The sequence below is a fragment of the Urocitellus parryii genome, chromosome 16 (genome assembly GCF_045843805.1).
Source record: "Urocitellus parryii isolate mUroPar1 chromosome 16, mUroPar1.hap1, whole genome shotgun sequence".
In the NCBI taxonomy this organism is placed as follows: Eukaryota; Metazoa; Chordata; class Mammalia; order Rodentia; family Sciuridae; genus Urocitellus; species Urocitellus parryii.
Window position 1 is genome coordinate 19,975,429 of NC_135546.1, and position 23,556 is coordinate 19,998,984.

Sequence of the window (23,556 nt, forward strand, 5' to 3'; positions counted from 1 at the left end):
TTTGTAAAAAGTTGCCTTTATTTCTCATTTATCCACCGTATCAGTTATGCCATTTTGGCGTCCACAGTGACAGTCCCCTGGAAGCTGAGGTCCGGCGCTCTCCAGCCACAGCCCGGGAGCCGGGGACTGGGCCTGCCTGCCAGAGGCCACGGAGTCCCCAGCGGTGGCCTGGGGAGGCCCTGACCTCTAACAGGCGCAGGAGAGGGACGGCGGAGGCCCCCGTGGGCTGGGGGGCGGCTGGTGGCGGGCTGCCCTGCTGGGGACTGGGTCTAGACAAGGCCACGTGTGAGAAGGTGCTGGGCCCTGGGCGGGCGGGGACCCCTGGTTCTGGTCCCAGGTCTCTGGGGACAGTGTGCCACCTCTACTGAGGTGTGACGGGGCCGTGCAGAATCGGGGCGCCCTCCGGGAAGGCCCCCAGCTCCATGGTCTACGTCACGTGTCACCACAGACGTCACTGTCTTTCTGTCTCAGACACCAGAGCACCTTCCTGGGGACCGCGAGTCGTCCCTGACCCTGAGCTGACAGCAGCCCTGGCCCTGAGCCTCCCCTCCCGGCCTCCGATTGTAGTGGAGGCTGAGTGTGGTGGAGGCCGAGAGAGCTGGTGGCGTCTCGCTGTCCCCTGACTTGCATTTGGTCCCTAAGTGCAGTAAGAACATTCTAGAAACAGGGGGAGACGGAACACGGCCCTTCCCAGGGGCAGCTGCATGGTGAGGTCGCACCGTGGCTGACTGGAGTCTGGACAAGCGGACGCGGCGGGGTGGTCCCCTGAGGGCACCGGGCTTGGCCAGGCGAGGGTGGAGGTGGCGACTCCAGGCCTCTCCCGGACGAGGACAAAGCTGCCTGGCCACGAGGTGGCCCTGAGGTGGCGGGGACGGCAGCCCTGGCTCTGCCTCACCAGACACTAAGGGGAGGAGAGTGGCCGCCGGTGGCTGAGCAGGGAGCTTGTCACCCTGAGCCCAGGGGACCCAGTGCCCCCCACGGGAACAGTCTTGAGCCAGAGAGTGCCACCACTGGTGACAGGGACATCCTGGTGACGCTGTCCATGTCCCCAGAGCAGGTGCCCGACGCCCGACCACCCTAAGGCCACACACAGAGATTTTGTGCTTCCAACCAGAGTCAAAAAGCCACCTTTGTGGGGACCAGGGACGCCACGGTGGCTGCACTGTCACTGAGGGGGGGAGGGGAGGCCAAAACCAAAGTCAGACGAAGGGGACAGCGATGGGGACAGCGCTCACTGTCCCTGTCACGACTGCAGCTGCCAAAGCCAGAGGAGGAGAGGGGCCCCGCTGGGGGTGGCTGGCCTCGCGGTGGACAGGAGGGCACATGCCACCCAGCCGATGTCCCCATGCGCCACAGCTCCGCTGCCCGGGGGCCACCACTGCCTTCCGAGGCACGGCCCGGCGACCTCCCTGGTCCTGGGGCAGGCGTGGCTCTCAGAAGAGCAGGGCGCCCATGCTGCCCACCTCGCTCTGCTCCTTGACGAAGATCTCGAAGTACTGGTAGATGATGGTGACCGCCAGCAGGATCCCGGTCCCCGAGCCGATGGCGCCCAAGAAGTCAGCCAGGACCGAGAGGGCCCCGATGCACAGGCCCCCGAAGGCGGCCGCCGTGGGGATGTACCTGGGGGAGGGCAGGCGGTCAGCAGGGGCCCACACCTGTCACCCCAGCGACTCGGGAGGCTGAGGCAGGAGGATCGCGAGGTGGAGGCCAGCCTCAGCTACTTTGCAAAAACCTAAGCAGCTCAGCGAGACCTTGTGTCTGCTTCTTTCAGGAACGGTCACCAAGTGACAGCCCCCAGGACAACCTGGCCTGCCACCTGACTTTGTGGACACAGCCCTGCTCAGTGTGGCTGCTGCCGAGTGGCAAAGGAAGAGCTGAGAATGTGGGGGAGAGGCCCAGGGAGGCCGGAGGCAGCCCTCCACCCAGGATGAGGCCCACCTGCAGTGGGTGCTCCTCCTGCCCCGGGCACCTACGACCTGGGGCCTCTCTCCCCACCCTGCCTCCTCCCCACCCCCAGGTGACGGCCACAACTGGCCACCCGGCCGTGGCCCAGCTCATCTCTGGCCTCCTCTCCGACCTCCCTGCTTCAAACACCATCAGCCCTCTGTGGCTCTGCTGGCCTGTCCGCCACATCCACCATCTATTTTGGTCCCAGGGATTGAACCCAGGGGCACTTAACCCCTGAGCCCCGTCCCCAGCCCTTTTATATCTTATTTAGAGACAGGGTCTCGCTGAGCTCCGGAGGCTGGCCTCCACCTTGCCATCCTCCTGCCTTGGCCTCCAGGCGTGCCCCACGGGGCCTGGGGCTTCAGCTCAGATCCACCTGGAGCCCCCCTCTGTGCTCAGGTCCTGGATGTCACCGGCAGCATCCCACCAGCATGAGCAGAGGTGAGGGTCCCTTGCCACCAGCACTGTCCCTACAGAGTGCCATGCTGGGCCACCAGGCATTTGTTCCCATGTCCCCAGAGCCCAGCACTTAGTAGGTTCATGAATATCCAATGACATAGGGACCTTTTTCCCGTCCTGCATCCCGAGGACGAAACCCAGGGACACTGGAGACCCCGAGGCCTGCAAGCTGCACGCGCCGACAGGGAGCGGCCCCGCACTCACCGGTTGAGCTCGTGCACCATGGACGTCTCCCGGTGGCCCCGCATCACCATCTGCTGCTCCTTCAGCTGTTTGGCCACCTGCGGGACGCCCAGAGCAGAGGACAGGCTCAGAGGTGGGTTTGGAGGGAGGGTCTGGAGCTGCTGGTCACTCACAGGGCTCCTCCTGCAGCTCTAGGTCTTTACACGGACTTTAAGGGCCGGGGGTGCGCCTGTCATCCCAGCAATTCAGGAGGCTGAGGCAGGAGGATCGCCAGGTGGAGGCCAGCCTCAGCCACTTAGGAAGGCCCTGAGCCACTCAGCGAGACCCTGTCTCTAAATAAGGTAGAAAAAGGGGCTGGGGATGGGGCTCAGGGGTTAAGTGTCCCTGGGACCAACAAGGTGCCACAAGGAGACGACACAAGGTGTGATCTTCCACTCTGGCTTCGGGTTCTCAGACCTGCTGCTGACGGCTGAGCTCCGTCCGTCTGTCCTTAATGCTCTGAACTGTCTCACCAAGGTGGGTGGCCCGTCTGCATGTCACAGACCACCACTGTGACAAAGTGACAGGGCAAGTGACACTTTTTAATAAAGCCCGCTCATACTTACGTCCTTAGCAGAGGAGCCCGACACCTCGATCCAGGTCTTGGAGAAGAAGGCGCAGGAGCCCAGCATGAAGACGATGTAGACCACCGCGTGGACGGGGTCCTCCAACACGGAGCCGAAGGACTCCGGCGGGGACAGGTAGTAGCACAGGCCACCAACTGGGTAGGCGCGGGCCGGGCCTCCAGAAGACGTGTCCTGGGAAAAGGGAACAGAAGGTCTGGGACGCTGTGTCTGCTGAACCTGAGCTTCTAGATGAACCCAGAGCAGGTCAAAGACTGTGATTCCAGCCGGGCACAGTGGCCCACGCCTGTCATCCCACAGCTCAGGAGGCCGAGGCAGGAGGATCGCAAGGTGGAGGCCAGCCTCAGCCACTTAGCAAGGCCCTCAGCCACTCAGGGAGACCCTGTCTTGAACACAGAGGAGGAGAGCGGTGGGCGAGACACTGGGTCTCGGTGGCTGGGAGAGGCTCCCCGGGGACAGCGACTTACAGACCAGGTGCCCAGCAGGCTGACGAGCAGGTTCCCGCTAAAGCGGGCCGACAGCATCTGGGAGATGACGTAGAGGTTGGAGACCAGGGCGGACTGCAGGATGATGGGGATGTTGGAGGTGTAGAAGAGCTTGATGGGGTACGTGTTGTACTGGCCCCGGTAGCGCGCGGACTTGATGGGCAGGTCCACCCGGAAGCCCTGAGGACACACAACAGGGCGCCCGTCACTGCCTCGCTGCCCCCTACGGTCCAGAGACATGCGAGGTGGCACCAGCTCTGGGGACCCGACTTCTGACAGTGCTGGAGAGCACCTGCCCCTTCCCTCACCCTCACTGTGTAGGGCGCACACAGTGGCCCACGCCCGTCATCACCAGCAGCTCTGGAGGCTGAGGCCGGAGGACTGCAAAGTGGAGGCCAGCCTCAGCCACTCAGCGAGAGCCTGTCTCTAAGAAATGCACAGTTGCTGTGCCCACACGGGACACACCTGGAAATAGATGACCACAGCAAAGACAAAGATGGTGGCGATGAGGTTCATGAGGTTGGGGAGGTTCTGGCGGTAGAAGGCCTCGCGAAGGGCTCGGACTTTGTCCGTGCGCGTGGCCAAGAGATGGAACAGTGCGATGATGGCGCCTTCAAATTCCATGCCTGTTGGCAGAGGAGGGCACAGACGTGAAGGGAAGAACAAGAGGCTGGACTCACCTGGGTCTTGGGCCTCCTACCGGCCAAAGCAGAGGCAGGAGCACAGAATCCGCCAGGAGACTCAGGGCGTCACAATCTGGATTCTTTTTTTTGGTCCCAGGGATGGAACCCAGGGGCGCTTCACCCCTGAGCCCCGTCCCCAGCCCTTTTTCGATTTTATTGAGAGACAGGGTCTCGCTGAGTTGCTGAGGACCTTGCTAAGTGGCTGAGGCTGGCCTCCACCTTGCGATCCTCCTGCCTCAGCCTCCCGAGCCGCTGGGATTTCACACATGCGTCACCGCGCCTGATACAATATGGATTTTTTAAATCTCTTATTTCTCTTTCTATTTGAACTACAGCCATGGGCTAGTCCACTTTTTAAATTCTTTGGGTACTAGGGACTGAACCCAGTTGTTCTTATTTTTAAATAAGAACTTTTTTCTTTTCCTTTTTTAAAGTCTTTTTTTGGTCGTAGTTGACACTATACCTTTATTTTATTTATTTATTTTATGTGGTGCTGAGGATCCAACCCAGGGCCTCCCACGTGCTAGGCAGGCGCTCTACCATTCTGCCTGGCCTTGAACTTTCTTCTTCTGGGCCTCAGCCTCAGCCTCAGCCTCGGCTGAGATTAGAAGTGATCAGAGGTCCCAGGTGGCCCCGCCCAGCTACTCCACCCTTCTGAATTCACTGGTGCCCTTTCTTGGTGAGTTCAAGGCCACTGGCTGCTGGGGATCAAGAGCCCCAGGCAGACGGGGCCCCCCAGCTCCTGAAGCCAGGCTCAGGCTGGCCTGGGGGGCTGGCCCTCTGTGCCCTGTGCAGTTGAACACACAGCACTATGACATCTGTGGCAGCACCACGGTCACAATCTGGATTTTTTTTTTAGTACTGGGGACTGGACTCAAGGTTCCTTGACCCCTGAGCCCCGTCCCCAGCCCTTTTTCTATTTTATTTAGACACAGGGTCTCCCTGAGTTGCTGAGGGCCTTGCTGTGGCTGACGCTGGCCTCCACCTTGCGATCCTCCTGCTTCAGCCTCAGCAGGGCCACGGACGCTACAGCCCAGGACACCAAGGTCCAAGCACTTCACAAATGGTGAGAGGCTGAAAATTGAGGACAAAAGCACAGCGGGAAACACTGTCACCTGTCACCGCGACCCCTGCTGCCCAGGTCAGTGCTTCCCTAGACGTGGCCTCTGTGGGCAGAGTGGCTTCCAGCTGGGGACTCAGACGTCCCCGTCCCAGAATCTGAAGATATTAAAGCTCCAGCATTTTGTAAAGGAGGAAGTTCAGCAATCCCAGGGGCAGGAAGCAGGGACTTGTCCTGGCTGCTCTGGCCACCAATGACCTCTCTGAACTCCCCTCACGTGCTCCCCTGAGCCCCGCGCCGGCCCTTGAACACACCAGCTCATCTCTGCCCCAGGGCCTTTGCACCTGCCAGGTTCTCTAGACGGACCCCGTAAAGCTCTTCCCCAGTCGCCCGTCTTCCTTCTCTGCTCCACTCTGACCCAGGGCCCTGGGTGACACTGACGCTCACACATCTTACGTCATTTCCCTTTGTATTCTTAGCGCCCACAGAAGCGCTGATACTTAACAGCACCCGCCTGATGAGTGTTTGGAAATGCCCTTCCAGCCGCAAGCCACCTGTGCCCTCTCTGCCCACTTCTTGCCCGTCCTGGGGTGTCCCTGTGGCTCTGCCATGTTGGCTCCTTCCAGCACCACTCACGGCCCCCCAGGTAGCCCCTCTGCCCGAGCCACGTCCCAGAGGTAGCCAAGGGCAGCCACCTCCACGTCTCGGTTCCCTGTGGCCTTCACCTCTCGCCAGGTCCTAAGGCCCCCGCTCTGATGTCACATTGGCAGGCTCAGGCTGGATGGCTGGGCCACCTCCCAGTCTCCCAGGGACAGCAAATCATCCCTTCCCAAACTGTCCCCTCACCCACCACCCTGCTCCAGAGCAAAGTGACCCTCAGGCTGGCTGCCGCGGCCCAAGCCTTCGCTGCCTGGGCCCCCGTGGCCACCCCTGCTCCCGGTCCTTTCGAAGGCAGGCTGCCCCCAAAGCCAGGGGTCTTGGCAGACACCCCGACCCCTACCTGGCCTTCACCCCCACATCCGCACCCGAGGCCCAGCTGCTTTGCACCCCCAGGTCCTCAATTCGCCTTAGATTTTCTAGAATTCTAGGAAGAGTCCATGGAACAGCCTGGTGTCCCTCTGGCACCCTGCAGGGACCTGTCTGCAGCTTCCTCAATTTGATGACGGGACACTGGAGGCCGGTTCTCAGCTCCACAGTGAATTCCAAGAAAACACGAATATGCACACAAATATTCCTCCTGAGAGACTTCCCGGCACAGAACAGCTTCAGGTTCAGAGGCCAAAAAAGAAAAAAGTCGATTTCCATGCGTCATGGTGCCCGCCTGTGATCCCAGTGGCTCTGGAGGCTGAGGCAGGAGGATTGCAAATTGGAGGCCAGCCTCAGCAGAATTGGGGCCCTAAGCAGCTCAGCGAGACCTTGTCTCTAAATCAAATACAAAAGAGGGTTGGGGACGGGGCTCAGGGGTTAACTGTCCCTGGCTTCAATCCCCAGTGCCTCTCGCCCAAAATTGGCAAATACTGGGGATTGAACCCAGAAACAGGGGCTCTACCACTAAGCTACGTCCCCAGCCCTTTTGGAGACAGGGCCTTACTGATTGGCCAAGGCTGGCCTTGAACTTGTCATCCTCAAGCGAACTGCTCCTTGCCTGAACAAGTGGTTTGCTGTAGCAATTTCTTATAAGACGTGGAAGTTTAGAGTTTAGATATCATTTTGAATGGAAGCCTTACTTTATTTGGTACCAGGGATTTAACCCACTTAACCCCTGAGCCCCGTCCCCAGCCCCTTTTTCTATTTTATTTAGAGACAGGGTCTCGCTGAGTGGCTCAGGGCCTCGCTCAATGGCTGAGGCTGGCCTCCACCTGGCGATCCTCCTGCCTCAGCCTCCTGAGCTGCTGGGATGACAGGCTTGAGCCTCTGCACTCAGCTCTATTTTTAAAGCTTCGCACACTGAAAATTCAGAAGAGATGTCCTAGAAACACACATTTCCCCCCCGAGGAATGCTTTGCGTGCATCAAAACTTCCTGCAGAGGTGCCCCCCTCGGGAGGCTGGGCCCTTACCTCGGCCGGTGTTGACGGTGGTCGGGCTGAAGGCCTTCCACACGATGGTCTCGCAGATGTTGGTGGCGATGAAGAGGGAGATGCCAGAGCCCAGGCCGTAGCCTTTCTGAAGAAGCTCATCCAAAAGGAGGACAATCAAGCCCGCCACAAAGAGCTGCAAAATGAAAATCAATCCATCCATCAAAGTGGACTAGCCCCAGGGACTCGGTTCTTCCATCTTCGACAACTGGGCGCTCTGCTATGAGGCCAAATAAGACCCTCTTCTCTGTCTGCCTCCATGAATTCAGAAGCCAACGCCAGGGTCTTTCCATTCTCTCATTTATTTTTTGTTTTTAAATCCCTTGAGCGCTTTACAGCTGAGCCTCAGCCCCTAAATACTTTGTTTTTCTTTCTTAAATTTTTTTGTGATTTTAAGTGGACAGCATGCATTTATTTATTTCGATATTTTTCGTAGTAGATGCATGCAGTGTCTTTATTTTATTCATTTATTTTTGTGCGGTGCCCAGGCTTGAACCCAGCGCTTAGCCCTGAGCCCGGCCCCAGCCCGGGCTGAGCGTCGCTGCGGAGGAAGAGGGAGGGCAGGGTCCCCCAGGAAGCGGGGTGCGGGTGGGAGCTCACCTGAATGGTGATGAGCAGGCAGATCCCTGCGCCCATCTCCGAGGGGTCCCCGTACATGCCCGTCATCACGTACACGATGGACTGGCCGATGGTGATGATCATGCCGAACACTAGGACCCAAGAAAACCCTGAGTTGGTCATCACGGGGACATCAGCGGGACATCAGGAGTGGGAACAGCTGCGGGACACTCCTGCAGGGCAGAGTGTGGCAGGAACCCAGACGAAAAATACTGACATTGCCCCGGGGACCTTGGTGAGGAGTGTCAACTGTCACACGTCAAAAGTGCACGAGAACTCGGAGGCCTTGTAGTGAAAGCACACGTTTGGTCTTTATTGTGGCTTTAGGGATTGAACCCAGGGACCCTCGACTACTGAGCCCCCTCCTCAGCCCTATTTTGTATTTTATTGAGAGACAGGGTCTCCCTGAGTGGCTCAGAGCCTCACTGTTGCGGAGTCTGGCCTCTACCTTGTGATCCTCCTGCCTCAGCCTCCCGAGCTGCTGGGATTAGACACATGGGCCACTGTGCCCAGTCAAGTATATTTTAAAATGCCCAAAATAAAAATTAAAAAAGAAAAAAAAGAAAAAAAGAAAAAGAAAACCACTGATAAGTGCTTTCGAAGAATAATGCATTAATTTAAGGCACTGAATAATAAATGCATTACTTAATATTTAATAACGCATACCTTAATTCATTAATGGTTAATGCATTAATACATAATATATTTTACAATCTTTCTTTATGTCTGAAACTCACAAATTTAAGTAGGATCGATGTCTCACCTAATGATTTAACCTAACTGAAGATTTCGAAGGCATGCTGTATGGAAGATGGCGGAGTAGAAAGTTGTAAATATGGTTTTCTAAATCACACGTTCCACTTGACAGAGGCTGAGCGTGGTCCACTCTGAGTGGTCACCATTTGGCTGCCTGTATCATTGGCTACTGGGGCTGCCCATCATTTGATAAGGCCAATACTCTCACCCTAGTTTAACAGCACTAAGAACTGAGACTCCAGAGCCATTATCTAAATTTCTTCCACATCACAAAACGAATCAACAGCAGAGCTGGACGGAGAGGATCACTTTTCTGCTCATTAAATCCTTTTAAATGTTTTCATGCCCCCAATTTTAGAGCCAATTCAAATTCTCAACTAGACACCAGAACTTTCCACACGATCTTTCTTACACTTCTGGGCTCCGTTGAAGAGGGCTCGGTCTTTTGGGGTGTCACCCACTTCGATAATCTTGGCGCCGGCCAGGAGCTGCATGATGAGGCCCGAGGTGACAATTGGAGAGATCCCCAGCTCCATGAGGGTGCCTAAGGAAAGGGGTGGCAACACAGTGCACGTGAGCTCAGGAAAGCAAGGCATCATTTCATAAGACGAACCTCCAGATTTGCAGGTGTACCCCCCCCTTCTCCACATCGAATGCGCTTCAGGTTGCTGGCAGCAATTATGTGAAGCTGAACTAGGATTCTGAGTGACTGGAACCTCATTGGAACCCCATTTTTAAACCATCACCATCAAATGCACCATCAACATACACAAGGAAATTATTTTCCAGACCCACAGGGGACTGGTTAGAGTTGACCCTACACTGTCTGTGGCTCGTGGTTTGGATGCATATATTTCACCTGTAGATATGCAAAAAATGCAGCTGAGAAACAAATGGAATGTTCTAGAAAATGTTATGGGTGGACTCGCCGTCTCGTTTCAGGTATTGAAAACACTCTAGTTTTTGCAAGTTTTACGAAATTCTCTAGCAGAGACTTATCTTGCTCTTCCAGGTTTTGTTTTGCATTCAAACCCAACTCCAAAGAAGATGGTCTTTCTCAGGCTATTCAACGTGGCACCCGCAGACACTGCACGCTACGTAGCTTCCTGTTCTCTGAGCTCCACAGAAAGGCTGTCATTAAGCTAAATGGGGCTGGTCCAGCAGAGAAGAGGCAGAGTGAGTCTGGGCCTACCTCTGTTGGAGGCCAGAATCACTCGCATCCAGTAGAAAGGATCCGCAGAATCGGAGGACATAATACCAAATAGAGGGATCTGCAAAGAAGCAGAAAGGAAAGGAGTCTGTCTGGTCCCCTCTCCCCCCCTGCCCCAACGCCAGCACAGGAGACCCGGATTTACCTGACAGCATACTAAGAAGATGAAGAGGGTGATGGCTGTCCACAGCACCTTCTCCTTAAACTGGATCTGCAGAAGAGACAGAATCAGAGGACAAGAAGTTCCCCCAGCAAGTCAATCAAAATGAAGCAGTTCGGGAGGCTGAGGCAGGAGGATCACAAATTGGAGGCCAGCCTCAGTAATTTAGCGAGGCCCTAAGCAACTCCACGAGACCCTGTCTCTAAACAGGGCTGAGGATGTGGCTCAGTGGTCGAGTGCCCCGAGTTCAATCCTCAGTATCCCCCCAAAAGAACATTAAGTAGAAAGTGACTTGTCACACAGACAAGCCTACACGTATGAGCGATTTCATTGGATGGAAGAGCTGGTAAGTCATCTGGAATTTGGGATTGCTGACGTGATTTTCTGTGAATCAAGGAGAAAACCATGTAATAAATAATATGGGGGAGAAAGTGTTGCCCTGAGTTCTAGTAACATCTGTTCAAGCGACTTCAGGCATTTTTACATCTTAGGAATGGAAGTTGAACAGGCGACATGATTCATTCCCTTCCCTTGGGGAATGTGCCCCTTACCCCCTGCTGTCCTACCACACAGAGACAGAAGTTGGCCAGAGGACGGTAACACCATTCACACTAACCAGTGATATGACAAACTTGTAGTGAACGCACCTCTTCCCCGACTCCGCCCTGCAGTGCCGGGGGACAAGCCGAGGGTCTACTGCATGTACTAAGCAAGTGCTCTGTCCCTGAGCTCCATTCCCAGCCTTTTAAATTTCTATTTTGAGTCAGGGTCTTGCTAAGTGGTTGAGGCTGGCCTCCAACTTGCAATCCTCCTGCCTCAGCCTCCCCAGTAGCTGGGATGACAGGCGTGGGCCACCACCCATCTAGGACTCCTCATTTTTCAATGACTAAGTCTCCTCTCTTGGTAACAGATTTAACAGCAAAACTTGAAAACCTCTTTATCCCAGAGCCATCTCCTCTGCCTTATAAATAGCTCCTAGCTCCATGGGTGTTCAGTACTAAGGTTCATCCTCCTATGCAAAAGCCTCCAAACCAGACTCTAGACCTCCCTCTTACTTCCAAAGCAATTTCCTGTCACATCCTCTCCATTCATCTCCCATTGCTTCCTGCTTGCCCACGTCCACCATCCAGACACACGAGGCTGGTCTTTTTATTTTTGTACCGGGGATTGAACCCAGGAGTGCTTCACCCCTGAGCCCTGTCCTCAGCCCTTTTTTAAATATTTTATTTACAGACAGGGCCTGGCTGAGTTGCTCAGGGCCTCCCTCAGTTGCCGAGGCCGGCCTCCAACTTGCGATCCTCCTGCCTCAGCCTCCCACAGTGCTCTGCTAGTCTTGTCTTCTTGGCCTTAAATTCCAAATTAGACTCCCGAAGCCCGAGATCCACCCAGATGTCAAGCACACATCAACATGGGGGTGCATTCAGAACAGTCTGTAAAGAGTGGACACAAGGATCTCACTGGCCACTTTGAGAGCCGGGTCCTTCACCATTGAACAGCTCCAGTGACACCAGGGGATCCCTCTCTGGGGCTGCAGTGGGCCGCCATGCCAAACCCCTACGTCTCTATCTCGGTTTGAATGCACCTGCTGGGGAGAGCAGCAGCCCTCGGATCCACCTCTGGGCATTCTGACAGCCTGGGAAAGAGGAAGCCCTCACCCACACCCGGGCTGCTCTTCCCCTCAGCAGCAGGACACAAAGGGCGTCTCCTGGGGTCCCGCTGGAGGGAGGGAGGGAGGGAGGGAGGGTCCCAGGAGCTGATCCTGCCGGAGGGGAGGGCGGTGGGGAGGTGACTCTGCCCGGGGATCTTCCCGATCGCTCGTGGCCCAGATTCTTTTTGGGGACAGGGGAACCTGATGCGAAGGAAACAACTCCCGCGAAAGGCGCCGCAAGGAGGGCGCCACGGCCTCGGCAGGGAGTCCCGGTCCCCAGCGGCCTCCCCCTCCCCGCGGCCTCCCCGATCCCCGCGGCCTCCCCCTCCCCGCGGCCTCCCCTCTGCCCGGCGGCCTCCCCCTCCCCGCGGCCTCCCCGATCCCCGCGGCCCCCCGCTGCCCCCCGGGGCCGAGGCCATGGCGGCCCGCGGCGCTCACCTTGCGCTCCGGCTTCTGGATCTCGGGCAGGATGACACAGAAGGGCTTGATGACTTCCAGGAACTTGACTTCGGGGGGACAAAGGAGAGCGGCGGTGAGCGCCCGGGAGGCCGGCCGCGACCCCGGGGAGCCTCGAGGCCCGGAGGAGCAGCGCGGCGGAGGAGGGCCGGGGCCGGGGCGGCCGGGCCGGTGGGCGCGCGGGGAAGGGGAAGGGGATCCCACCCGTCGCGGCCGCCCCGGGGGAACTCACTCGCCATGGCGGCGGCTGCTCGGGCTCGGCGCCCCGCTCCGGCTTCGCTGCGCTCCGAGTGGAGTGACGCCGCCTGCTCCGGAGCGCAGCTCCTCCGCCGAGAGACACGTCAGTGCTAACCCGGCGGAGAAAGCGGCGCGGCGCGGCGCGGCGCGGGGCGGGGCCGGGGGCGGGCCGCGGGCCACTTCCGCTTCCTGCCACGCGCGCCGGCCGGCCGCCGCGCCGCTTCGGACGAGGCCACAACTCCCGGCAGGCAGCGGGGCCCCGAGGCCCGACGGGAAGCGGGCGCGGGGCATGCCGGGGCGGGACCTGGAGCTGGGCTTCTGCGGCTGCGCAGACTCGGCGCGGGCGGCCGTCCGCCGAGGGTGGGTGGCGCTTCCGGAGGCCGGCGGGGCGGGGGCGGCGGGCCTGGGCGACGCGCCGGTGGCTTCCCTGCCGCTCGCTGCACTTAGCGCTCCGGGCCCGAGCGCCGGGTGCGCACGCGCGTCGATGGGTTCCGGCCGGGGAGCCCCGGGACGCTTTTGTTGGGTCACTCGGCGAACGGGCGGGTCCGGCCAGGAGTGGCCCCTGCAGCGGGGACAGATGGGCTGTGAAGGGACCTCGTCGGAGGAAGGCTGCGGCGGCTCGGGAAGTCACCCGGAGTCCCTGGGCCAAGCCCGCTCCCCGCTGGGGGAGACCCGAGGGGGCCGCCGTGGCCGGGCGAGGGGACCTCGGTGGCAGAGGGGCCGGGAGCGGGGGCCTCGGGCCGGGAGCAGGGACCTCGGTGGCAGAGGGGCCGGGAGCGGGGACGTCGGGCCGGGCGTACCCGGGGGGAGCGGGCGCTGCTGGGGGGCGGACAGAGTCACCAGACCTTGACCTGAGCCGGTGGAGGTCGCAGTGCCGACGTGGCGAGAGGTGGCCTTTCTTGCTGTGCCTTTTGGTCCTAGGAATTGAACCCACTGAGCCCCTGTCCCCAGCCCCTTTTTATATTTTATATTAGAGTCACGCTGAGTGGCTCAGGGCCTCGCTAAGTGGCTGAGGCCGGCCTCCAACTTTCGATCCTCCTGCCTCGGCCTCCAACTTTCGATCCTCCTGCCTCGGCCTCCCCAGGCCGAGGAGCCACTGCCACCCACGCAGAGTGGCTTTTTTAGGTGTCCCTGATTTTATTTCCCCTCCACCACCGGGGTCAGGCAGGTAGAGCCATTCAGTGAAGTGGCCCAGGCGGGACACCACTTTATATCCATCCCTCACCAAACCCCAAAGCCCAGACAACCAAAGGTCTTTGTGAGGGTGCAGGAGGGTCACAGGTGGAAGCCAGCCTGGGCCGGGGAGGGAGATTCAGGATCGAAATTTTAAAAAAGGGCTGGGGATTAGCTGAGTGGCAGAGCACGCCTGGCTTCAGTCCCCAGTGCCATCAGAGAAAAGCAGGTAATGACTAGGGTCGGGATTGCTGTGCAAGCCCCCACCCTCCCTTCCAGGACCCAAGGCCAACCCTGGCAGCCTCTGGACTGAATTCAGACAGACCAGAGCAGGTATTTGGCCAGCACTCGCTCTGTACCCTACGATGAAATGCTCTCGTGGTACCATAGTAATTGCAATAAATGTTCCAAAGAATTGATATTTTATTTTATTTTATTGTACTGGGAATTGAACTCAGAGGCACTGAACCCCTGAGCCCCTCCCCAGCCCTAGTTGGTATTTTATTTAGAGACAGGGTCTCACTGAGTGGCTTAGGGCCTCAGCGTTGCTGAGGCTGGCCTCCACCTTGTGATCCTCCTGCCTCAGCCTCCTGAGCCCCTGGGATGACCGGCCTGTGCCACCACACCTGGCTGAAATTAATATTTGAAACATAAACTCATTGGTTGGTACTAATAGTAGGATGTGAGTTCCGTTGATACTCGACCTCTCGTTATGGCACATCTGGGAATTGTTCGTGACAGGTTGACTAGTGTCACAAGTTACGTAGGTTTACAAACACGATTTGCTTTGGGAGAATCACTAGTTTGAGCAGGGCTTGGTGGCACATGCCTGTCATCCTCCGAGGCTGAGGCAGGAGGATTTGTGAGCCAAAGCCAGCCTCATTCGCTTAGTGAGATCCTGTCTGTAAATAAAATACAGAAAGGGCTGGGGTTCGATTCCTGGTAGAAAAAGAAAAGAAAAGATACTTTTATTGCTGGCCATAAATGATGGTACATACTTGTAATCACAGTGACTTTGGAGGCCAAGGTAGGAGGATAGTGAGTTTGAGGCCAGCCTCAGCCATTTAGTAAGTCCTAAGCAACTTGGTGAAACCGGGTCTCAAAAGACACTCTGTTGTTAGCACATCATGATTATTTTGGGACATTGTGGGTCTGCAGTGCTTTTAAAAGCTTAAGATTATATTATGAAATATTAGAAACAAGCCAGGCATGTGGCCCACACCTGTAAGCCGAACAGATCGGGAGGCTGAGGCAGGAGGATCGCAAGGTGGAGGCCAGTCTCAGCTTAGCAAGGCCCTAAGCAACTCAGCGACCCTGTCTCTAAATAAAATATAAGAAGGGCTGGGGACGGGGCTCAGGGATTAAGTGCCCCTGGGTTCAATTCCTGGTACCAGAAAAAAAAAAAAGAAAAAGAAATATTAAGATTACTATTGCAAACCTCATCCACCACCCAGAATTAACAATTTAAGAAATCAGACAATGCTGGATGCTCATAGGGATTTAAGCACTCCCTGTTTTGGACCTAGGGCGGTGGCTCAGTGGTAGCGCACTTGCCTGGCATGCGTGAGGTCCTGGGTTCAATCCTCAACACCCCATGTCAATCAGTGAATTAATAAAATAAAAGATCCACTTACAACTAAAAGGGCAGGTGTGGCTTCAGGTCAAGCTGGATCCAGGACACGAGGACTGCAGTCACACTGTTTCTCTGCCTCTCTGAGCTCTGTTTTTGGATATAGGTTTCCTGCCTTAGGGTGACCCTCCCTGTACCTACCCTGTGGTCCTGGGCATTGAACCCAGGGTGCTTAACCACTGAGCCACGTCCCCAGCCATTTTTCCCAAGATTGACGTTTTAGTTTGAAGTGGAGACAATATCTTTATTTTACATTTATGTGGTGCTGAGGATCCAACTCAGTGCCTCAAGCAAGCTAGGCAAGACTCTATCACCGAGCCCCCAGCCATTTTTTAATATTTTATTTAGAGACAGGGTCTCACTGAGTTGCTCAGGGCCTCACTAAGTGGCTGAGGCTGGCCTCCAACTTGAGATCCTCCTGCCTCAGCCTCCTGAGCTGCTGGGATGACAGGCTTGAGCCACTGCTCCTGGTGTTGATTATCTTTTCAAATGCTTATATGACACCCATGTGCCCTTTTCAGTGTTCAGTGAAGGGTCTTGTCTCTCCAGCCCCACCCCCTGGAGTTTTTCATTTGCTATAAAATCAGTGATTGAGCCACAGCCCCACCCCAGTGATTTTATTTTTTAATTTAGCTAATACTATGCAGGTGATACATTTACAAGTTTTGAAAAGACTATGTATCTTAAACTGAAAAACAGAGACTCCTGTTCAGACCCCATTGCTCAAAGGAAATCATAATCAACTCACTTTTTTCTTGTCTGTGCCTCTGTGTGACATGCTTCTATCATACTGTTAGATTTTTAAAAATTTTAATGATTATTTTTGGTGCCAGGGATTGAACTCAAGGACTTTTAATCACTGATTCACGTCCCCAGCCTGTTTTTTTATTTTTAATCAGGGGTCTCACTAGGTTGCTGAGGCTGGCCTCCAGCTCACCATCCTCCTGCCTCAGCCTCCCAATCTGCTGGGATTATAGGCAAAAGTCTACCAAGATGCAAGCGAGGAGTCGGAGACCATTCTGATGGCCAGTTCTCCCTCCCAGTCTTCTCGCCTGCCTTTCTGGAGTCCCCAGTGGAGCTGGGTGGTGGGGTGCAGGGCTGCTTCCTAGCTGTTTGGGAGCTGAGTGGGGGAGGGGCTGGGCTTCCAGTTTTCCCTTCTGGACCCCCCCCCCCCAGACCACCCTGTCTTCTGCTGGGCCTGAGGGTCCCACTCAGGGTTCCCTGGTTCAGTTCTACAGATGTAAGACACAGGCCTCTCAGTTAAAGTGGGATTTCAGAGAAGGGACTCAGGATAAGTATATCCCACAGAACCTTTGGGATATACTTATACTAACATTTGGGATATACTCATACTAACATTTGGGATATACTTACACTAACATTTGGGATATACTTATACTAGCATTTGGGATATACTTGTACTGACATTTCAGATATACTTGTACTGACATTTGGGATATACTAGCATTTGGGGTATACTTATACTAGCATTTGGGATATACTTATACTAACATTTGGGATATACTAGTATTTGGGATATACTTGTACTGACATTTGGGATATACTCGTACTAACATTTGGGATATACTTATACTAAAAAAACACTACTTGATGCTTATCTGAAATTCAAACTCCCTGGTATTTCCTCTTTCCCTCCCTCTGTCCGTCTGATCCCCTTCCTCTGCTGACCTCACTTATGTTTTTAAGAGATCCCTGCGCCCCCACCCCTCTTTCCCTCTTTTGCTTCCACATTTGAGAGAAAACCTGCGGCCCGTGGCTCTCTGACTGAGACCCCTGTCACCATAACTTTCTCAAGTTCACGGACACAGTTTCCTCCTCCTCGTGGCTGAATGAGACTCCCTGGTGTGTGCACCACAGTGTGTTCATTCAGTCGTCCATTGAGGGTCACCTGCTGCCATTTTGATTTTAGATTCTATTTTGGTGGGGTCATTTGAAGGAACAGAAAGAATTTTTCAGGTAAATTTTTGCTAAAAGAGGCCCCCCCCAATGCAGGTCCTGAGTCAGAGCTGGGTGTTTTACAAGGTGAACACAACATGCAGCCACACAGAGATCAAGAGGAAGAGCATGGCCAGTCCCCAGAGTCACTAGCTAGTCTCTAAGGACAGCTACTACCTCCTTCTAGATTTTTTTTTCTCTTTTTTTTTGGGGGGGGTACCAGGGATTGAACTCAGGGGGCACTCGTTCACTGAGCTCCATCCCCAGCCCTTTTAAGACACAGGGTCTTGCTGAGTTGCTTAGGGCCTCACTGTTGGTGAGGCTGGCCTCCAACTAGCAATCCTCCTGCCTCAGCCTCCCAAGCTGCTGGGATGATGGGTGTGCACCACGGAGCCTGACTAGAAATCTTTTTACAAGGGTCAGATAGTAAGTATTTCAGGATCTGGGGGCCATGGGGTCTCGGCTGTGGCTACTCGGCTCTGCTTTTGCAGCACAAAACAGCCATAGATAGTAATAAATGGGGGAAGATGTCTTGTGTTCAAATAAAACTTTATTTACAAAGCAAGGCAGGGGCCGGATTTGGTCTACAAGGGAGCACTGGGCACTCCTCTGCACCTGGCCCTCAAACGCCTCTGGCTGTGTGTCACAGACCCTGAGTTGGCTGAGTGTGGATTTCAGATAAGGGACTCAGGATGAGTATATCCCACAGAATGTTTGGGATATACTGAGGCACATCACTTGTTGTCTCAAGTTCACATTTAGTTGGTGTTCTGAGCCCAGGGCTCCCTCCCTCCGCTTGGATTCCATTCGCAGCCCAGAAGCTCTGCCTGGACACAGTACCCTGACATTCGGCTTCTGTACCCAAGGTCCTCGCTTGTCCCCAGGGCAGATTCCGCTCTAGGAAAGGTGAGCCAGGAGGATGAGAGGCAGGACCCCAGCCCACACTCTGCCATAAGTCAGGGTGTCGCTGTTAGAGAAGTAGCTCGCTGTCCCAACCCTCAGTTGTGCCGTTGTGGCCCAGAGGTTTTGGCCAGGGGAGGGGCTAGGAATGTGTCCCCAGGTGACTGCTATAAACTAAGGCTTATCAAACTATAGGCTCTGGTGCACGAACTGCATTTTTAAAGAATGGTGGGCAAGACCCCAGCCCTTTTTTAATATTTTATTTAGAGACAGGGTCTCGCTGAGTTGCTTAGGGCCTCGCTGTTGCTGAGGCTGGCCTCCACCTTTCGATCCTCCTGCCTCAGCCTCCCTTTTGGTCACTGTGACAAAATACTTGACATAGATCAACTTAAAAGAAAAAAAGGTCATTTGGGCTCACAGAAGAGCTTCATGGTAAGTGTAAAAATACCAACTGCAAAAATCAGCATGATGCGCCAGGATGCGCTAAGGTCAATGCCTGCAGATTTTCTGGGAAAAGAATAGTACCATACTTGTAATCACAGACTTGGGAGGCTGAGGCAGGAGGATGACAGGGTGGAGGCCAGCCTCAGCAATTTAGCAAGACCCTCAGCAACTCAGGGAGACCCTGTCTAAATCAAAAATAAAAAGGGCTGGGGACAGGGCTCCGTGGTTAAGCATCCCTGGGTTCAATTTCCGGTCCTGGAGTGGTGGGGGGAACAAGTGAGCTTTGTGTGGGTTCCCACGCCGGCTTTAACACTATTGTACAATATGAAATATATTTTAATTTATCATTTTATTTAAAAAATTAAAATTGGTGCCTTATTTTTACGTAACAGCGCATTTCATGATGACATATAAAATATATTTTCAACATACAAGAAAGTCTAGAGAAGAGTGTGATAAATATGTGTGCGTCACGGAGGCAGAGCAGAGTTCTCTCAGGTCTGATTTGGAATCATGGAAGCCACAGGAACATTGGGAAGAAGCTGGCCCTGGGTGAGGTCCTGCTCCTCTTTACCCCCTGTCCCCCTCAAGGGGGTTTGAACTCAGGGACTCTTAACCCCTGAGCCCCGTCCCCAGCCCTTTTTTCTATTTTACTTAGAGACAGGGTCTCCCTGAGTTGCTCAGGGCCTCGATAAGTGGCTGAGGCTGGCCTCCACCTTGCGATCCTCCTGCCTCAGCCTCCCAAGCTGCTGGGATGACAGGCGTGTGCCCCTGCGCTTGTCTATAGACATTCTCTACGTATCTTGTGTCTAGATAATGTCTGAGGGGACTTTGTCGCTCATGGTGTCGTGTCTTTTGATCTCGGTGGCCCAAGCTGTATCCTGAGCGAGTTCTGCAGCTGCCCGATGGGCTCCCTGCCCTGGGCGCGGGTGGCATCCTGGTGTGTCGCCATGCTCCATCGCAGGTAGCGCCTGCCATGCTCCACTTGGCCACCAGGGGGCGGGGCTGCTCCATGACCCCCGCGGCCTGCTGGCTGTGTCACTCGGTGGGGACCGCGCGCTCTGCAGGAAGGCCATGCTGCGAGGAGCAGATGGGCAGGTGGCCCAGGGAGGGCCACCTGAGACGGAATTTTAGCCCCAGGAAAAACAGACTTGCAGGACAGTAGCTCGGGCACAATGAGACCCCCCTGTGGACAGGGAGGAGCCGCAATGAATGGGTGGCCCTTGCTCCCTGGGACTATACCCTGTGCCTGTGCACTGGGCCTGATGAGGTGCAGGGCAGGGACTGCAGTCTCAGGCGTCCAGTGGGGACAATAATTTCGTAGCTTCCGAAGGGCTGGACCCCACCCCCCATCTCAAGTTCAAGTTCAAATTCTGACGGTGGTTTTAGAGGGACCAGGGCCCTCCAGGCCCCGAGCCCTGTGTGATCACAGACTTGGGAGGCCAAGGCAGGAGGATCACAAGGTGGAGGCCAGCCTCAGCCACTTCTTAACAAGGCCCTAAGCCACTCAGGGAGACCCTGTCTCTAAACAAAGTAGAAAAAGGGCTGGGGACGGGGCTCAGGGGTTAAGTGACTTTTTTTTTTTTGGCAAGGGACAGGCGGAAACAGGATTTGGCAGGGAAGTGGAACTTCAGTCACATCTGACCATCAGCTCCCCTGACAGGAGCTGTGCACCAAGAACTGTCCCTCCAGTGTCCCCAGCTGAGCTGAAGTGGCTGGAGTCCCTCCCTGCTCTGTCCCCTGATGCAGCTGACCTGGAGAGGGGCAGATCAGAACCAAGACACCCTGGGCCAAGGTGCTGGCTGAGGGCTGGGGACAGGTGGCACCCCGCAGCTCGGGACCAGCAGTCCCACCTCCTGCTCACCACGGGGGACCCTGGGTTTAGCAGAGCCGTGTGTTTATGATGTTCATAATTTTTATTTTTTAATTTTGGTACCAGGGACTGAACCCAGGGGCACTTAACCACGGGTCCCTTTTTATTTATTTATTTATTTAACTTTGACACAGGGCCTCACTAAGTTGCTGAGACTGGCCTCCAACTTCCAATCCTCCTGCCTCAGCCTCCCGAGTCGCTGGGATCCTAGATATGCACCATGGCACCTGGCTACGGTTTGGATCTTAAATGTCCCCCCTCCACCCCAAAGTTCATGGCTTGGATGCCAGCCCACAGGGTGGCGGAAATGTTAGGAGGCGGATCCTAGAAGAAGTGAGGTCATTGGAGGCCTGGCTTTGAAAGGGACATTGGATTGGGTCTCTTTCTGCCTCTCTTGTCTTCCTGGGAGCCAGGAGGTCGGCAGGTTTGCTCCCTGACCTGATGGGGAACCCCAAAACACACAGACTCCCAGAGCATGGAGCCAACCAAACAAGGACTTCAATATCTGAAACTAGGAGCAAAAAATTGTTTTCTTCTTTATAAGTTGTTTATCTCGGGTATTTTGTCACAGTCACGACACGCTGCCTAGTACAGATAGAATATCACTGTTGCTCATTTATGGAAGAGACATGGCTCCCAGAGTAAGAGCAGGGCACAGGCTCCAGGGTCAGAGGTACAGGAAGACCTGGGCAGCCAGCGTAACAGCTGCGCCCCACTTCCTGGGTGCCCCTGGATGGCCTCCACTGCCCGGCTTGGGGCTATGGGTGTCTGAGAAGGGGCAGGACAGTTCCAGACCCTGGAAGCTTCCATTTGGGAACAGCCCTGGAGCTCTGGGGCCAGGTCTGGCTCCCTGAGGATCTACCCCTCATTCCTGCATAGAGGCCAAAGAAAGTTCTGGAAGTGGGTGTGACCTACAGGGGCCAGCTTACGGGAACCAGAGAGGGCTCTAGGCAGAGTTCACGCAAAGCTTGCTAGCCAGGTGCGGCGGCTACGGCTGTCATCCCAGAGGCTCTGGAGGCTGAGGCAGGAGGATCACAAGTTGGAGGCCAGCCTCAGCCACTCAGCGAGACTCTGTCTCTAAATAAAATATAAAAACGGCTGGGGACGGGGCTCAGGGGTGAAGTGCCCCTGGGTTCAATCCCTGGGACACACACACACACACAAAATCTAGGCAGAGAGCGAGGCTTTCTGGGAAAAGCCATTCCTGAGGCCCAGACGGATGGAGGTTTCCTGTCCCCACCCCTGACCAGGGGTGACAGGGACCTGACCTGGTCATGTCAGGTGTAGGCCCAGGAGAGCAGTAGCCCGAGGCCCCCCTGCCACACGGAGTTCCATCCGACTCTGATGGCTTGTCACACAGCAAATGATCAGAAGTCACTTGGTGGCCAATTAGTGACGGTCCTTCTTTTTCTTGGACCTTTGGCCTCCCCGGCCACAGGGGGTCTGTGAACAAGCAGCAGGAGCCGCTGTGATCAGAGCCCGGGGCCTCTCCCAGGCCTGTCGCAGCTGACCTCTGACCGCAGGGCGGCTCCTTGTTAGCTCAGGGAGCCCTGGTCGGCCTGGGCCCATCTGCCCGGGGAGTCCATTATGCTAAGAAACTTCCAGACCTCCGACCACCCCTTTCTTATGATCTATCTTAAACCATCTTTTTATTTTTGGACTGAACTCACAGGCAGTCAGCCCCAGAGTCCCCTCCCCAGCCCTATTCTGTATTTTATTTAGAGACAGGGTCTCCCTGAGCTGCTTAGGGCCTCACCATGGCTGAGGCTGGCCTCCACTTTGCAATCCTCCTGCCTCAGCCTCCCGAGTAACGGGGATGACAGGCGCGGGCCACAGTAAGCAGCTGCTTTCATGGATTTTTAGCTCCACTTTCTGGGCCATTTTCTTGCACAGTTGGTCCCCCCGGAGTGGCCTCCACCTCCCCAGAAAGTCTGAGCTGACCTTCTGGAATCTTCACCAGGGCTCATCTGAGGACTGTCAGCGAGAGTGCAGGGTGGGGAAACTCCCTGTTGTCGTGTCACCCTGTCTTATTGGCCACTGGCCGGGAAGAAATGGCACCCCAGGTGCTGGACACCCCTGACTAGCTCGTCACGAACACGTGTCCAGTGCAGTAGTTTGTAGAGATGTGCCAACTGGCCTCTGGCCCCGAGCTGGGCCTCACAGAGACGTCTCTGTTCCTAAGATGACAGAAGTGACCACGTGGGCTCCTGGTGACAGCAGCAGGGGAGGAAAGAGGGGCGAAGTGGCGCCCCGTCCTCAGGTGCTGGCCTTGAGGGGTCAACCTGCCCACGACAGGGAGAGGAAACCTCTTTATGTGACCTTGGAGCCCCCCCACGTGCTGGGTGTGATGTCCTGAAACTCCCTGAACTCGGGGCTCAGGGGAACCAGGGATGGCAGCAGAAGCTGTGCCCGCTGAGCCTGGCTGCAGCCAAGGGAAACTGTCCCCTGCTGCCTTGGGTGCCTGGCCCCATCTGTCCCTGCAACACCCCCTGCTGAGGGTAACTGGACCATGCTCTTACGCAGCAGGATCATCTGACTCTGGGTTTGACTTTATGGTGGTGTCATGATTTGGAGCTTAAGTGTCCCCAGAGGCCTGTGTGTTGAAGATTCTGTCACTGCCCTGTGGTGCCACTGGGAGGTAGTGAACCCTCAGGGGGCGGGACCCAGGGCGAGGTTAGGTTAGGTTATTGGGGAGGAGGTTAGGTTATTGGGGCGGGACCCGGGGCGAGGAGGTTAGGTTATTGGGGCGGGACCCGGGCGAGGAGGTTAGGTTATTGGGGCGGGACCCGGGCGAGGAGGTTAGGTTATTGGGGTGTGTCCTTTAAGGTGGAACTTAATTTACAGGAGGAGAGCCACACCCTCCCACCTACCGATCATAGTGCCTAGGCTCCAAGTCTGGGTTCAGACTTCTGCAGAGTCTGCTGCCCCCACCCCCCTCGGTCCTTCTTCAAATGAAACTCGGACCCCAGTGAAGCCCAA

General features: G+C 55.7%; 1 protein-coding gene across 1 annotated transcript; it reads right to left on the minus strand.

Moving 5' to 3' along the window:
• Nucleotides 1–12,747, minus strand: Sec61a1 (SEC61 translocon subunit alpha 1). The gene is made up of 12 exons (XM_026410938.2): nucleotides 12,597–12,747; nucleotides 12,347–12,414; nucleotides 10,246–10,311; nucleotides 10,083–10,161; nucleotides 9,303–9,434; nucleotides 8,117–8,226; nucleotides 7,499–7,652; nucleotides 4,163–4,323; nucleotides 3,680–3,877; nucleotides 3,195–3,386; nucleotides 2,611–2,687; nucleotides 1–1,620 (listed from the first exon to the last, which is right to left on the minus strand). The coding sequence occupies exons 1-12, from the start codon at nucleotides 12,601–12,603 to the stop codon at nucleotides 1,434–1,436; spliced, it is 1,431 nt and encodes a 476-aa protein (XP_026266723.1). The 5' UTR covers nucleotides 12,604–12,747; the 3' UTR covers nucleotides 1–1,433.
• Between the last annotated feature and the right edge of the window lie 10,809 nt (nucleotides 12,748–23,556).

What these genes read in the sequence shown, in the direction of transcription:
- Sec61a1 (XM_026410938.2), bottom strand. An exon ending in TCTTCTTAGTATGCTGTCAG is followed by an intron (nt 10,162 to 10,245) that starts GTAAATCCGGGT and finishes GCTTCTTTGCAG; the next exon opens with ATCCCTCTATTTGGTATTAT. An exon ending in CGGGCTCCTCTGCTAAGGAC is followed by an intron (nt 2,688 to 3,194) that starts GTAAGTATGAGC and finishes GGCGTCCCGCAG; the next exon opens with GTGGCCAAACAGCTGAAGGA.